Below are 14,270 nucleotides of genomic sequence, written 5' to 3'. Positions count from 1 at the left end.
GACTTGAGGACACGGGGAGGGGGAAGGGTAAGCTGGGATGAAGTGAGAGAGTGGCATGGACATATATACAATACCAAATGTAAAATAGATACCTAATGTGAAGAAGCCACATAGCACAGGGAGATCAGCTCGTGCTTTGTAACCACCTAGAGGGGTGGGATAGGGAGGGTGGGAGGGAGACGCAAGAGGGAGGAGATATGGGGATATATGTATATGTATAGCTGATTCACTTTGTTATAAAGCAGAAACTAACACACCATTGTAAAGCAATTATATCCCAATAAAGATGTTTAAAATAAATATTTATGTATCAGTGCGTCAAAGGAAGCTCCCTCACAAGCCCCGAGGGATGCAAAAGCAGTATCATTAATCAGCAGCTTTATTCTTTCTTAGATTTATATAAAATAGTGGTATGATTTATAGTTAAAGGTACTTTACGATTTGATGAGCTAAGGTAACTATTTCATTGGAAGTCAATGTGGCATATCATAATACTCCTATTAAGAACAACATCATCCACAAAACGTGAAAAAAAAACATCTATGGTCATGGAAATCTCCATATAGAAATATTACTAGCTTTTCTCTGTATCTGCAAGCGTCCACATGCCACAGTTAGCTGTAATCTGACCTGAGGGGTACAATCCAAATTTAAGTATTCCCTTTAGCTTTTAACATTTGGCAGACAGGTCCTGTGCCTTATTTCATCAACACTGAGTAATGTCTGTTTGAAAATTACCCTTGAAAAGCCTCCTTCTGTTTTAAGCCCAGGCAGAGAGTTCCACTCTGGGACTAGTCAGTTCTTAAAAAGCACAATTTTAAGTGCTGCCACGCTGCGGGTAAGCAAACAGAGCTTCAGGGGGGCCCTTGGTGCTGCAGTTCTGTCTCAGCTGCCTTGCCCGTGCTGCAGACACTGTTCCCTCATCTGCTGGCCCATGAAGGAGGGCTGGAAGAGGGCAGTCTCGCTGAGAGAGGGGTGCAGTCTGGTGAGGGGTTTGGAGGGTAAAAAGACCATAAAATGCTACTTGTCTACTCATTGCTTGAAAGGCTACTCTAAGCAGTTGTAAATTTCAGTCCTGTAACCAACCTTGCTCCCTGCGCCCACCCCCATTCTCACATTCCGGTGACAAAGTAAAGATAACAAATTGACACCACAGCAGCAAACTGCTTTCAGCAATGGGGTACAAATCATTTGCATTTGAAGCAAAGTCCACGTCCATTCTGAAGCCCGGTTACTAGAAAATGAGAAGCTCAAATATCATTGAGGCAACAGATGTATCCTGTCAAAAGGTAGTATTAACAGAGCTCACCACAAAACACATCTGTGATAATTAAGTAACCCTAAAGTAATTACATATTAACAAGCTCTAGCAGTGGCCATTGATAGTCTTGACCAACTCAGAAATATCACTGACATCCTTTCAGGACGTTCAGTGTCCCTTTTGGAAAAACACTAATGGGGCATTGTTCTGGAAAACTGGGAAAATCCTGCTAAGTCATAGCTTTGCAAAGCCTCATGGAAGTCAGAAGTCCAAATAGAAGATAGTAGTTGTAAGTAGTGTCAGTTCTGCTCTAAATTTAGTATGCTTACTGAGTTTATGAATACAGAAGTTTAGCAATTTTTAATAAATCACTAAGTAGATTACTAGTACCTTGCCCTTAGCTGTACATAAAAATGAACGTCTATAGCAATATGAATCATCACAGATAGGAGTCTTCCACCTTTTAGAGTATTTCTAAGCCTCTGTAGGAATATGTGGGCTGAGGACCACGTGGGATCTGGCCCAGATTCAGTTCATATTTTGTTCATTTCTGTACCTTTAAGCCTAGAAACATAGTAATTGCACAACAAACATTTTCTGAAAGAATGAATGAATCTTTTTCTCTATCCCTTTATTGTCTGGGGCTGGAGTAAAGATGGAGGAAGTTGGATGCTTTGCAGAAAGAAAAGAAAAATAAGTATAGGTCTGGGAAATAGCTGTCAGCAACAGCAAATAATCTTTTGAAAAGCAGGTAAACTTCAATCACTGAATTCGTCTTTGAGGAGCCTATCTGTAGAACTGATATTTTTTTCCTTTGAAGTTCTTATAAATAGTATGTGGTTTTGTGTGTAAGGATAATCCTTACCTTTCACCTGAAAAATAATTTAAGCCAAATTTTAAAGCAAATCCTACTCATCACTGTTCAGGTCTTATTTCTGTTAAACGTTACAAAATCAGGTGAAAAATGAACAAATGCCCATTTTGACAAAACACTCTGCTATGCCCTGGGGCTCCGAGACGACAGTTCTGGCTTCTCTCAGCCCTTAAGAGGCAGCCTGAGGGCCCTGGCGCCCAAGCAGGGTGGGACAATGGTGAAGGTTAAACGATCCATAAAAGGCGCAGCCACCTTGAAGCACAGAGCAACTGCTAATGCAAAAATGACCAGGATCGTCTGCCTTTGGTGGGATTCTAGAATGTTCAGTCATAGACCGCAGAAGGGAGCTGACATGAAGCTCATGTTGGTATGTATGTTACAAGAGGAACTGTTCAGAACTGATGGCAGCAGTAAGAAGCAGCCCCTCATCTCTGTGCTGCAGAGTGAAGCCTCTAAATAAGAGATGAGAACTCAGCTTTGATGAGAAGAGAGGATGCGGAAAAGGTGGAGGTGGGAGGAAGAGGCTCAAAGGGGCTTTTCCTAAACACTGTAACGCGGACCCCGAAAGCTCTGCCACACTCCTTCACTCTTCGGTTTGCTGTCTGGAAGGAAAGATGCACTCTTTTCCAAACAGAGGAGCATTTCAAAGACAGACTTCAGTGTGGAAGACATGGCTGAAAACTTTTTCTGAGAGTGTTCCTATAATTTTGGTGAGAGCTGGGGAGGAAAGCTACTGAAAATACACACTTCGCCCGGTGCTTACTACGTAAGTTTATGACCCCGGTCAACGCAAAAATCAAACGATGGACCTGCTATTTTAAAAGTAACATTAAAGACACCAAAATATAAAACATTTTCTCTCTTTCACGGACTCTGTCTTGACCTGTCATGGTATTTACTGGCTATTTCGTGTTGTGCCCTGCAGAGGCGTGCAAACCCTCACCTCCCCCCATCCCCTGTCTCCTGACTGTGTGGGACCCTTTCCCCCCAGAAGCAGCCTCAGCATCAAAGCACCTTAGCCCACACCTCAGCCCCCAGGGCAAAAAAAGCCAGTCTCCCTTTCCCAAAGGCCCACCATCAGAACCCATAGACCCCAAGGGATTGTAACCTCAGTCCTGGGACAGAGCTACCTGAATGGGGGTGGGAAAGAAGCTAATGCACTGTGTCATTGCCAGCCAGTGCGGGGACTGCTGCCACCACGCCCTGCCAGATGTCACCAAGGGGGGAGGTGCCCACCAGACCCTCCCTGCATCCACACCGAAGTCCCTGCGAAGGTGGAGGGCAGCAGTAGTTGCCAAGTGGAGGTGGGAAGAGGAAGGCCTACAGCAGCGGGTGGGGGACCAGGCAGTTGAGAAGCAAATTAGGGGAGGGAGTGGCAGACAAAGACAAGAGCCCAGGCGCCAAGCCCTCCGCGCACACACAGTTGTCCCATCCCACCTCACTGACAAGATAAAACTGAAAGGTAAGCTTACTAAAATTTCCAAGACAGCAAAGCATTAAACTTCACTGCAGGGCTCCTCTGAGTGCACTGGTCACATGCCCAGGAAGCCACACCCAACCTGCCCCTCCATCCCCCATCCCTCCCCACATCCTGACCACAATCCAGATGGACCAGGTAATTCCTCATTTCCTGTCATCCTGGCTTTCAGTCTGGAGCTTCTCACTCAGCCACTGTCCCAAGCTAACCCTGCCTCACTTGCAAGCGCTGACAAATTCTCTCCCTGACCCTGGAAACCAATACTTAACAAATTATTTCTCCTACCACTTGCTGCCACAGCCAGTACCCATCCTTTCCTAGCTTAGAGACCTGTTAGACATTAAAACTGTTGACTTCATTGCCGGTAGTTTTTTCCTTGCCTGTGTTTTATATGTGCACCCCACAGAGAAATTTAATGTAGGGTGTTGTCTTTAAACTTGTTTAATGTTTGGCAAGGGCTCGCTCTTGATGGAGAGCCTGCACACACACACATTTTCCAGTGAATGCATCACTTTGTTAATGTTATCTCTACAGGAAATATGACTGAAAAGTTGGGACTTTGGATATTTTCCTTTCAAATAATAAAGCTAGATCATGTTAACTATTAGGTGGTAAACCAGAGCCTTCACATCGGCAAGGTGTTTTCTTTATTTTTAAATGCTCAGTCAGCGTTACCATGCAGGGGTTGAGGGGTCAGGTATAATTCCCAGGAGGCAAGTTTGTACATAGGGTTCAAAGGTCACAGAACACTTAGACGCCATGGGGAAAGCACTATGCCATGGTAGTCAAATGCACGGGCTTTAGAGCCAGCCTGCCACCTGCAGACTCCTTCACTTCTCAGGGATTTACTGTCTTCACTGGGAAGAAGAGAATGCTAATAGTAGCTGCCTCAAGGGGTTGCTGTGAGGAATCAATGACCCGTCTCTGTAAAGCCCTTGGCCCAGCATATTGTAGGTGCCCAATGACATTAAAGCATCAGCTCGTGGGTTGGTGAGAACCTCCACTCCAGCATTTGGTGAGCGGCTACTATGCACTCAGCCTCATTCATGAAATGCATCAGGCCAACCTGTGGCAAACCTCTTCTCCTTGAGGAGTACCCCCAGTGGCAGAGAAAAGGCTGAGCTATTAGCTTGGAATCAGGTGATGAAAGACTAGGGGACGATGCTAAGAATTCAAGGCTTTCTCCCACGTGTGTATTACGCACATAATTTTTCAACTAAACTGGGACACTTTGGAGAGGAATGGGAGCACCATTAATAATTAAGCCAGAACAGCAGGTGTAAACCATAACCAGGCCTGAGAAGTAGGGTAGAGTCAACGCTGTAAGCCAGTTACATAATTTTTTTTCTCCTAGAGATTTCTACCCCAGGCAAAGAGGGACTTTATTGTGTTGACTGGGAGACCTGCCCAGCAAACTCCCAGCAGATTCTGCGGAATCAGTTCCTACACCCACGGATCTATTGACCCTGATCATGGAGTACACGAGGGATGGTGAGAGTCAGCTCTCACCCTGAGCAGCTGTTTGGTTGGTGAGACATGACTAGTGAAAACAAAAACAAAATAATGAAAATGGAACAATCCAAACCAGAATGTGACTAAATGCTGGTGCTCACAGCATAGCACTTCAGACGGGATCAGTATGTGACAGAGTGTTGTGTCCAGAGAAAGTAAAATGTTTAAGGAAATAATATATGGGTAGTTAGGAAACTAGGATTTGATTGTAGTCCTTGGTTTTGAGATGCATTCCTAAAAATAAAGGAAATTATAAAGTCTAAACATTATCTAGTATCTGTCCCAGATAACCCTCTAATTTATCCTCCTATTGGCAGCTATCTTTCTAAGACCACTTCTCATCAACAAGCCTCTTGCCATAAATCTGGGACAGGGTATACTTTTGACCCATGACAAAAGGGCCATACATTATTTTGGGGAACCCTTCTAGAAATAATTAAGAATTTTTAAAAGTTAGATTTTGGTCTCAGTGCACTGTGCAATACCTTTGGAAAAAATTGTTGTGCTTTATATTAGAATATTGAGTTTCTTTTATTGTATTTCCAAGAAATGATAAATTTGGAGACAGTTTATCTATTGTTTGGTGAGATCAGGAAGACCATGGAAACATTATAGTTGAATCCAATAGAAAAAATAGAACTTTGAAAAGATGTTATCTTTATCAAAACAGGTGAAATGGGCATCTGTTATCAAAAAAGGCTTTTCTGGTATAAACTCATGGTGAATTGTTTCAGTGGTGGCATAACATTTATTAAGAAATTGGTACCCACTAGGCCAATTTCTTTAAAAATTCCCCTTTGAAGCTTACTCAAGTTCTGCTAAATTTTGCACCTTGGAGGAAAATCAAGTGATTCGGAGATTCCTATTTTTTAAATGAAAAATCTGGATTAATCTTGACTATTTAAAGCCAAATACTTCCCAGTGATAAAACCATTTCCAGAGAAAGAACTAAGTAAGAAATAGTTTTAAACAGAAGAGAAAAATGCATCTTAAATGTGACCCACAGCTGTTTCAGACTTCCTGCGTCTCTCCCTTGACTCTCACCCATTCATTCATTCATCATGCTTCTAAATTATGGCAACATTGGACGTGAAAAAGAAATCTAAGGCTTCTAGGGTCCTTAGCTCCTGGGAGTTTTCTATTTGTATAGAGTCTGGGAACAGACTAGACACACCAAAATAAAAACAAATAGCAATTTATTAAGAATGATGGTCAAAGAAAATGCTTAGCCTCTAGGATATTCACGGAGAGAGACAAAAATGTTGTCTTCCTTGGCCAGATATGGCCTTAGGAAGAGTAGGGGCAGTAGGGCTTGACAGATGGGCAGCTCACAATAAAGAAAGATGGTGGTGGTGGTGGTATGGGTAGAAGAGACCAAGTTTTGGGGACATAGTAACTGCTTTACATATTTTAGCTCATTTAAACCTTAATGAGTTAGGTAGCCAATGGCTCCTTCCATGATACATGGCCTTTCTTTTTGTCTGTTTACTATTTAAAGGACATTATAAAAAGAAAAAAATAGGTAAATAAAATAAAAGACATTATAGAAGCAACAAATCAGGGGCTTGTGTGTACTTTCCGCTGTAGAAGAACAGATTAAAATTCCCTACGTTTTGAGAGACAGTAGAGTGCAGTGTTTTTCAGAGCTCAGGTTCTTGAGCCAGACTTCCTGGGTTCAAACCCTGGTGCTATTTCCCATCTGAGGCACTTTGGGAAGTTTACTTAAAACTCTCAGAGGTTCAGTTTTCTTATGTGTAAAAGGGCACTAATAATACTACCTACCCCTGCATAACTATCATATCCCTCCTGCATTTTGGGACTACCTTGTATTCACTGCGGGCTGCTATTTTGCTCTTTCCACTCACAGTCTCTTGCTAATTCTGCCAGAGACGACGAGAACTGAGCTGGCTTCAATGGCTGACACTGTATCTTTTCTTCCTGTTAGTTTACCTTGCCCATTTTCACTAGTTATTTTTCAGCTTAATTAATTCCTTATATAGTTCCTTCAGTTATTTTCAACCTCCAGCTATTTTTCTTCAGTGACTCCACCATCACCTTCCTTGGGGCACTTACCACAATAAATATTCACTTGTTTTTTGTCATTAGGTAATATTTATCCTCCCCTGTAATAAATAGTAGAATATCTATTATTTTGTATTTCATCCCACTTCCATAAAAATGAATAGAGCATGCTTAAATATTTTTATGACGAAGAGAAAAGGACAGCTGAAGTTCTAAGGGTTGCAATGATGAGAGAAAATTGTGCATTTGCTTTTGCTTTCTATACAAATGTAAAAATTAAGGGTAAAACTTGTAAGGGGTGTTAATAATATAGAGGAATATAAATTGCATTTATAAGCATATAATTTTCATATCTGAATCACTGTAAATAAATTTTATTCAAAAAATTTTTTTAAATTAATTTTCCCCAGTGAAATAAAAGCAAGCAAGAAATGTCAGAATAAGAAACTGATGATTAAAGTTTGGCCTGAACTTGTTAAGATAAAACTACCATCAGTTAAAATAAATTAAACAGTGTCAAGGTCTTATTTTGATCTATATTTAGTAGGACAGTTCAAAATTCTTGCCACGTTCTTGCTAAAAATTGCTTTGTAAGACAGAGACAAGAAAAGTGAAATCTAGGGATGCCAAACCCTTTCAGCTGTATCTTGTGAGGATTCACCTTCTTCTTTGAAGGCCACAGCTGTGAAACTCTAATAAGAGTCACCTGACAACGCTATTCAGCCAATTGCACTGAACGGGAATCCCCCCTTTACGACTAAAAGATGGTGACTATGGAAGACACTTGTGTGTGCGCCAAGAGTGCTGTGTCACAGTCTTAGCTTTTGCTTCTTTTGTTTCTTAATCAGTTTGGGGAGTTATCCTTTCCAAGAAAACACTTCTTAGTTGCGGTAGACAGGTAAATATGGTTACTTCTTTTCAGTTACTGACAGTTCTGCTAAAACAATCTACCTCTGCAATTTTACTGACACTGCATCCTCCAAAAAACAAACAAAACAGAAAACGAAAGCACAGGACTATTACTTAGACTAAGGTTTTTCAATCTAAGCGCTAAAATCTTAGAGCTGACCAAAACTTTACCAGTGATTTAGTCCATTCATTACTAGCAACTGAAACAAAGCTCAGAAAGTTAGGTATATTATCTAAGACCACTCAGTTTGTTATAATAGCAACTAACAAAAATTATAAAACATACCTACTCTGTGCTAGGGTTTATGTTATCATAATAATTTATTTATAGTCTTCACAACACTCCTGAATGATTATCTATTTTATAGATGAAAAAAATGAAACTCAGAGAAGTTCAATGACTTACCCAGAACTACTCCGTAGTAAGTAGTTGTGTTGAGTTTGAACCCAGGTCCGTCTCCCTGAAAACATAACATATTCTTTCCCCACATGGTGCTGCCTCTCCAGGCAGAGGAGGATCTTTCCTAGAATGTAGATGTTAGCGTTCTGGTCCAGGATCTCTCCAGGGCAGAGCACCTCAGGGCTACTGGTATCGCGTCCTCCTCCTCCCTAGCAGGAATCACTCTGAGGGGTTACCGGCAAGATGGCCACCAGGAGGAGTAACTGAGAGGCTCAGTGTGAGAAACTCGCTCTCTTAGGGCGGTGAATGTAAAGGTTAGCAGCTGTGAGAACATGAGGAGTAAGAAATTTTCCCCCTTATAGCCCTTTGGAGTCCTAACACCTGGTTGGAAGACAGATCCTTAAGTCAGAATTCCTGGTAGTGATAAATATATATGACTTTTTTCCAATTTAAGCTTTTCTTGCAGTAAGGATACTAAAAAAACTCCTTAACTTGCTCTACAAAACTGATGGAATGTAACTTTTTCCTTCCCAGGTGACGTTGATTAAAGTGTTTTCAGAGGTCAAGAGAACATCATAAAGTATGAGTCTATAAAGATTCAATGTCAAAAAATTCTCATTTTTTCCCTTTTTTGGATGTTTGCAAAATTACCAACAGCTGAACATAAAAGTAACAAAGCAAAAATTGAATGTGTAAGCCAGAAATGAGAACATTCACTATGTGGGAAAAAAGGATATGCGAAACTAGCAGATCTATTATACAAGAATCATGTTTTAGCACATCATTGCAGTACTCAAGGCCATTAATGGTTATTAATAGTCACCTGGGAAAATACTACTTTTTCTACTGCTCCAATTAATCTACAAAAATCTTAGATTCTACAGAAGTAAAAGTTTTACAGACGTTTCATATGAATCTTAATTTCCAAAATAGCAAAAGGGAATATTTTATGTTTTTTATTTTTACATGTAAGACCAGCAAGTGACTTTTGAAAATACCTGTCAATACTAGATAGATAGATAGTAGATATTAAAATAAATGTAGAAATGCTTATAAATGATTATTTAGTAGGAGTATTAGTCCACATATCACTAAATGTTAACTTCAATATTTCTGAATGATCAACAGCTTCTCATTTCAGTGGTGGGATCTTTTAAACACATCAAGAAGTGGAATGAGTCAAACAAAGTGACACAATATTTGTTTCGAAAACGAAAGTAAGTTACAATATTTGGGTATAGTTTGGTGCAACTGAAGAAATACTACTATCCTCTTACAGAATAAAGTAAGAAGAGGGGCTATAAGTGAAGCTTTTTTTCCATAAAGAAATAAAAATTCTTTGCTCCTGCAACTTGGACCCAAGGGATTTCAACTCATCACTTTATGATCATGAATTCACTAACATGCCCACAGCACATCTGTGAAAAATAGACTTTATTATTGTTTTACAGATGAACAGAATTGAGAATGACCATACTGTAAATTGGTAGCAGAAAGGGAATAGAATAGAGACACAAATTTCAAACATACAGTCTGTGCCAGGCAGAATAATAGCCCTCAAAGATTGCCCACATCCTCATCTTCAGGACCTGTGAATATCTTAGGTTACATGACGCAGGAGAATTAAGGTTGCAGATACAATTAAGATTGTTGATCCACTGACCTTAAAATATGGAGAGTAGCCTGGATTATCCAGGTGGGCTCAATATAATCACGAGGATCCTTAAAAGTGGAAGAGGGAAGGCAGAAGAGATCAGAGTGATGTGGTGTGAGCAATGTTTGACCCAATGTTGTTGGATTTTTTTTATTGAAGTATAGTTGATTTACAATATTATATTAGTTTCAGGTGTACAGCATAGTGATTCAGTATTCTTACAGATTATACTCCAGTAAAAGTTATTATAAAATAATGGCTATAATTTCCTGTGTTGTACAATATATCTTTGTTGCTTTTCTATTTTATACATAGTAGTTCATATCTCTTAATCCCTTGCCCCTGCCCCCTTCCCTTTCCTCTTTGGTAACCACTAGTTTGTTTTCTATATCTGTGAGTCTTTTTCTGTTTTGTGTGTACATATATATATATATACTATATATATATATATTCATTTGTATTATTTTTTAGATTTCAAAGTAGAAGAGGAATGTGGGCCCCTCTAGAAGCTGCAAAAAAGCAGGGAAACAGTTTCTCCCCTCAGAGCCTCCAGAAAGGAATGCAGCCCTGCCTACAACCTTGACTTTAGCCTAGAGAGACCCACATTGGGCTTCTGACATACAGAACTGTAAGATAATAAATTTGTGATGTTTTAAGCTGCCAAGTTTGTGGTAATTTGTTATAGTGGCAATTGAGAACTAATACACAGCTGTTTAATCATTTAAGAGCCATTACTACAATCATAATCATTAAAAAAGACTGTAATAATCAATTTAAGCAACCAGAGAATAACATTTAATTTGGAAATGCAAGTCCATTTTGAAGTAATAAAAGTAGAAGCACACAGATTCCTTGGCATAAAGAAAGATGGAAAAGGAAATATCTAAGAGGAATGTTTTTTGCCTTTTCCACCAGAATACTAGAAGAGAAAGGAGATAAATAAAAAGAGCACATTGATCTAAAGGATAAGGTAAGAGTTTTAAAAATGTTGCTTGCAATAGACTTCCAGAAGTTTGGGAATCTTTGTGCTTAGAGATCTTTAAGGTACACAGTGATCTCTTCTAGGATGGTTTAGATATATATTAGCCCGATGACAAGGGCCTAGACTAGACAATCTCTCATGGCCTCCTCCAGCCTGAATATTCTACACAGACTTGACTCTGTTCAATTCAGTGCCACAATATTTATTACCTATCTACACAATGTAGGTCATCCTGCTATGAATAACCAAATAAGACATAAACTTTGACTTTAAAAAGTTCACAGTTTAATAGTGAACCAGAGTTAAACAACCAACCATATTTAAGCTAGACAATGAAAAGAATCATAAGGGATGGATAAGTTATATATTGATTAAAAATCATTAAATATCTAAAAATCAATGCAGAATAACCAATGCATTCTTACTGATTATAAAACAAACAACAATATCATTGGTCACCACTGCAGATTTCTAGGCATCAATTTATTACGATGAGAATTTATCCTGTCTTTCCTAAAACACTAGGTAAGAAAAATGAAAGAGTAAATAAAATTCTTTCATGTAGAATTTCTGCTAAAAAATGCAGAAGGAACGATAGAATTAGATTCTATCTAGAATGTAAAACTACCATTTTACAACCTCTGTATAAAATAATGCATCTGGGCAATGAGCATTGATAGATGCTAAAACCATTAAGTGAAAATTTGATGATGAATTTTATCATGGAGGGATCAGGCTGAGGCCACCTAAACACACCGGACTGCTTTAACATCACTAAGTATGACACCAGCCATTATGTACCTCTTTGGGAGTTGTTAGGAAATAAACCATACCATCTATAAAGTATTCTTTCCCCCCAAATGCTTAACCCAAATCTAATACAGCCTCCAAATCTAAATATCTTTCACAGGAAAGTCAGGGATAGAGGAGTCAGTTCAAAAAGACATGGAAGCAGTCAGTTAAATACAGAATGTGGACCAGAGTGCATAATCCACTTTCTCCAGCAAATCAATGACATTTCAAAAGGGAAGGGAGAGAGGACTGTTATAGAATAAAAGAGACTAATGAGACATAACAACCAAACCTAACATGTAGAACATGTAGGATCCTGATTCAAAAAAGAAGCAACTCTAAGAAGGCATTTTTAAAGATCACCAGAGAAATTTAAATATGGACTAGGTATAAAAAAGATATTATGGGATTATTGTTATAATGTGATAAAAGCAAGGCATTATTAAAATTATTTCTTATCTATTAGAGATGCATACTGAGGTGTTCATAAATTTTACAAATATGATATCTAGTTATGCTTTTAAATACCCCTAAAAATAGCATGTGTGAAGACTACATGGAAAGAGATTAGCAAAACAGTGCTATGTATTTAAGTTGCATGATGAGACATGAGGGTCATTACAGGTTTCCCTCTCCTTATATGTTTGAATTTTTTCATAATAAAAAGTTTTAAGGAATGAAAATAATTGTAAAGAAATAAAAAGGTACCTAGTCTATTTGATCATCCCTCATCACTGAATTAGTGAAAGCTTGATATATCTGTGCTAGAAATTTTCTTTATAGTTTTCTACACATATTTCTCATTAGCAATCTGACTTCTATCACTTTAAGATTGAATGCCTTCCACATCATAGGGAAAGGATGTTTCCTACTGACCAAATTTGCAATCTATATTACCAAGGATAAAAAATTATCATAAGTAAAGTATTACTTCTAATGCTCAATAAGTAAAGGAGCAGTAGATCTGTTTCTGCTTGTTTGGGGGTATGTATACAGATTCCAGTCACTTTTTATAGTGAAGGGTGAATATGGTGGGGAAATATTTGCAAATTTTCAAATTCCTTATGGTTTATGTGGTCAAGGTTAGTGTTGTTACATTTGTCAAAGTGCCTAATTCTCAAATTTTGAAGGGTTACAAACTGTAATGTGTCTGCTTTAAAGTGCTTATCTTATGTAAAATTCAGTCCAGACATTTATAATTAATAATGTTACTCTCTTGCCTAATTTTAAAGTACAACAGAGACTTCTCTATGAGAACAAAGGGCTGCAGGACAAAATAGATTCATCTTCAACATTGCTACATATATGCATGAATGTCAGATCTGGTCTACAGTAGTTCAAGTTATAGGATTAAACTTCAGAAGTTCATAAAAAGACTGTTTAGCAATAATCTTAGCAGTGGAGCAAAATATAAATCTCATCTTAAGCTATTCAGGAAGCCTTTGACAGCATTTTAAATAGATGATCGCTTTTTAAAAAAATGTTATCCTTTAAAAACCTTTTATTTGCAAATAATTTTTCTGGAGAAGGCTTGAAGGTGCCTACATCCTCAAATTACATTTTAATGTGATTAAAAATATTTTCAAAGAAATGTAAAATTTCATAACACAAATACAAACTTTAATCTTTTTGTCTGAAATACCCTAAAAATTTTAAAATGTAATACACTGTCTTTTCTTTTTAGAGGGAGCTTGGCATGAATAGACACCCAGAAAGCTGTAGATGGTATTTTCCACCAGAAGAAAGTAAAGACATAGCAGGGAGGAAAATTAATCCACATTAACAAGCTATGTTACAGAGATTTAAGGTATTTTAGCTAGTTTTTTTCCCTGTGCAAGTTTAGTCATGTGGCCAGGGATTGTAGGTATAATGGCAATGAAGTTGATTATTTCTTATTTCTGCAGTATAAGCAGGGTATGCATTACATATTTTTTAATGTAAAAAATTGTGCTATGGGTTACAACAATTACGAAGATGTTTTGTAATTATGGCATTTGGTTCGGCTGAGGGTATAGAAAGAATGATGCTTCAAGATTTATGTATCATATAACACCCATTACCTTTTACCTCTTCTTCCTATGCCTGAAACCCAAAGATCTTACCGACCACGGCCTCAGTGTATTTCCCTTCCGCAGGAAGAGGGAAGTACTGGTTTGGTGATAAGTTGCTGCCATATCCCAGGAGAAAACCTTCCAGTTTTACATTAGGATTTGGACGCAGGAACTTCAAGAGGATGGAGTCACTTGTGGTATTGATGTGGACCTTCAGGTTTGGCCTTTTACCTAAAGATGGGAACGAAAATATAGGTGGCTGTTACTTCACCTCTTTAGCATCCCAAGACAAATTTGGAGCCCAAGTTACTGGCTAGAGGCATTGTTATTGGAAAT

The 14,270-nt window shown here is 38.5% G+C and overlaps 1 protein-coding gene across 39 annotated transcripts in view; it reads right to left on the bottom strand.

Annotated features, from left to right (window-relative positions):
- Positions 1-14,270, bottom strand: part of ABI3BP (ABI family member 3 binding protein) — a 280,524-nt gene that overhangs the window by 198,597 nt on the left and 67,657 nt on the right. For all 39 annotated transcript variants that reach the window (XR_014263069.1, XR_014263070.1, XR_014263071.1 and 36 more), the window contains exon 2: positions 13,986-14,165. Coding sequence is in view for 35 of the 39 variants with exons in the window: in XM_082460250.1 (XP_082316376.1) it covers positions 13,986-14,165 (180 nt within the window). In the remaining 4 variants the exon portion in view is untranslated. The remainder of the gene's footprint in view (positions 1-13,985; positions 14,166-14,270) is intronic.

Source organism: Balaenoptera physalus (genome assembly GCF_965194825.1).
Source record: "Balaenoptera physalus genome assembly, chromosome: 4".
NCBI lineage: Eukaryota > Metazoa > Chordata > Mammalia > Artiodactyla > Balaenopteridae > Balaenoptera > Balaenoptera physalus.
Note: the sequence above shows the minus strand (reverse complement) of the source record. Positions and strands in the feature narration are given on the sequence as shown.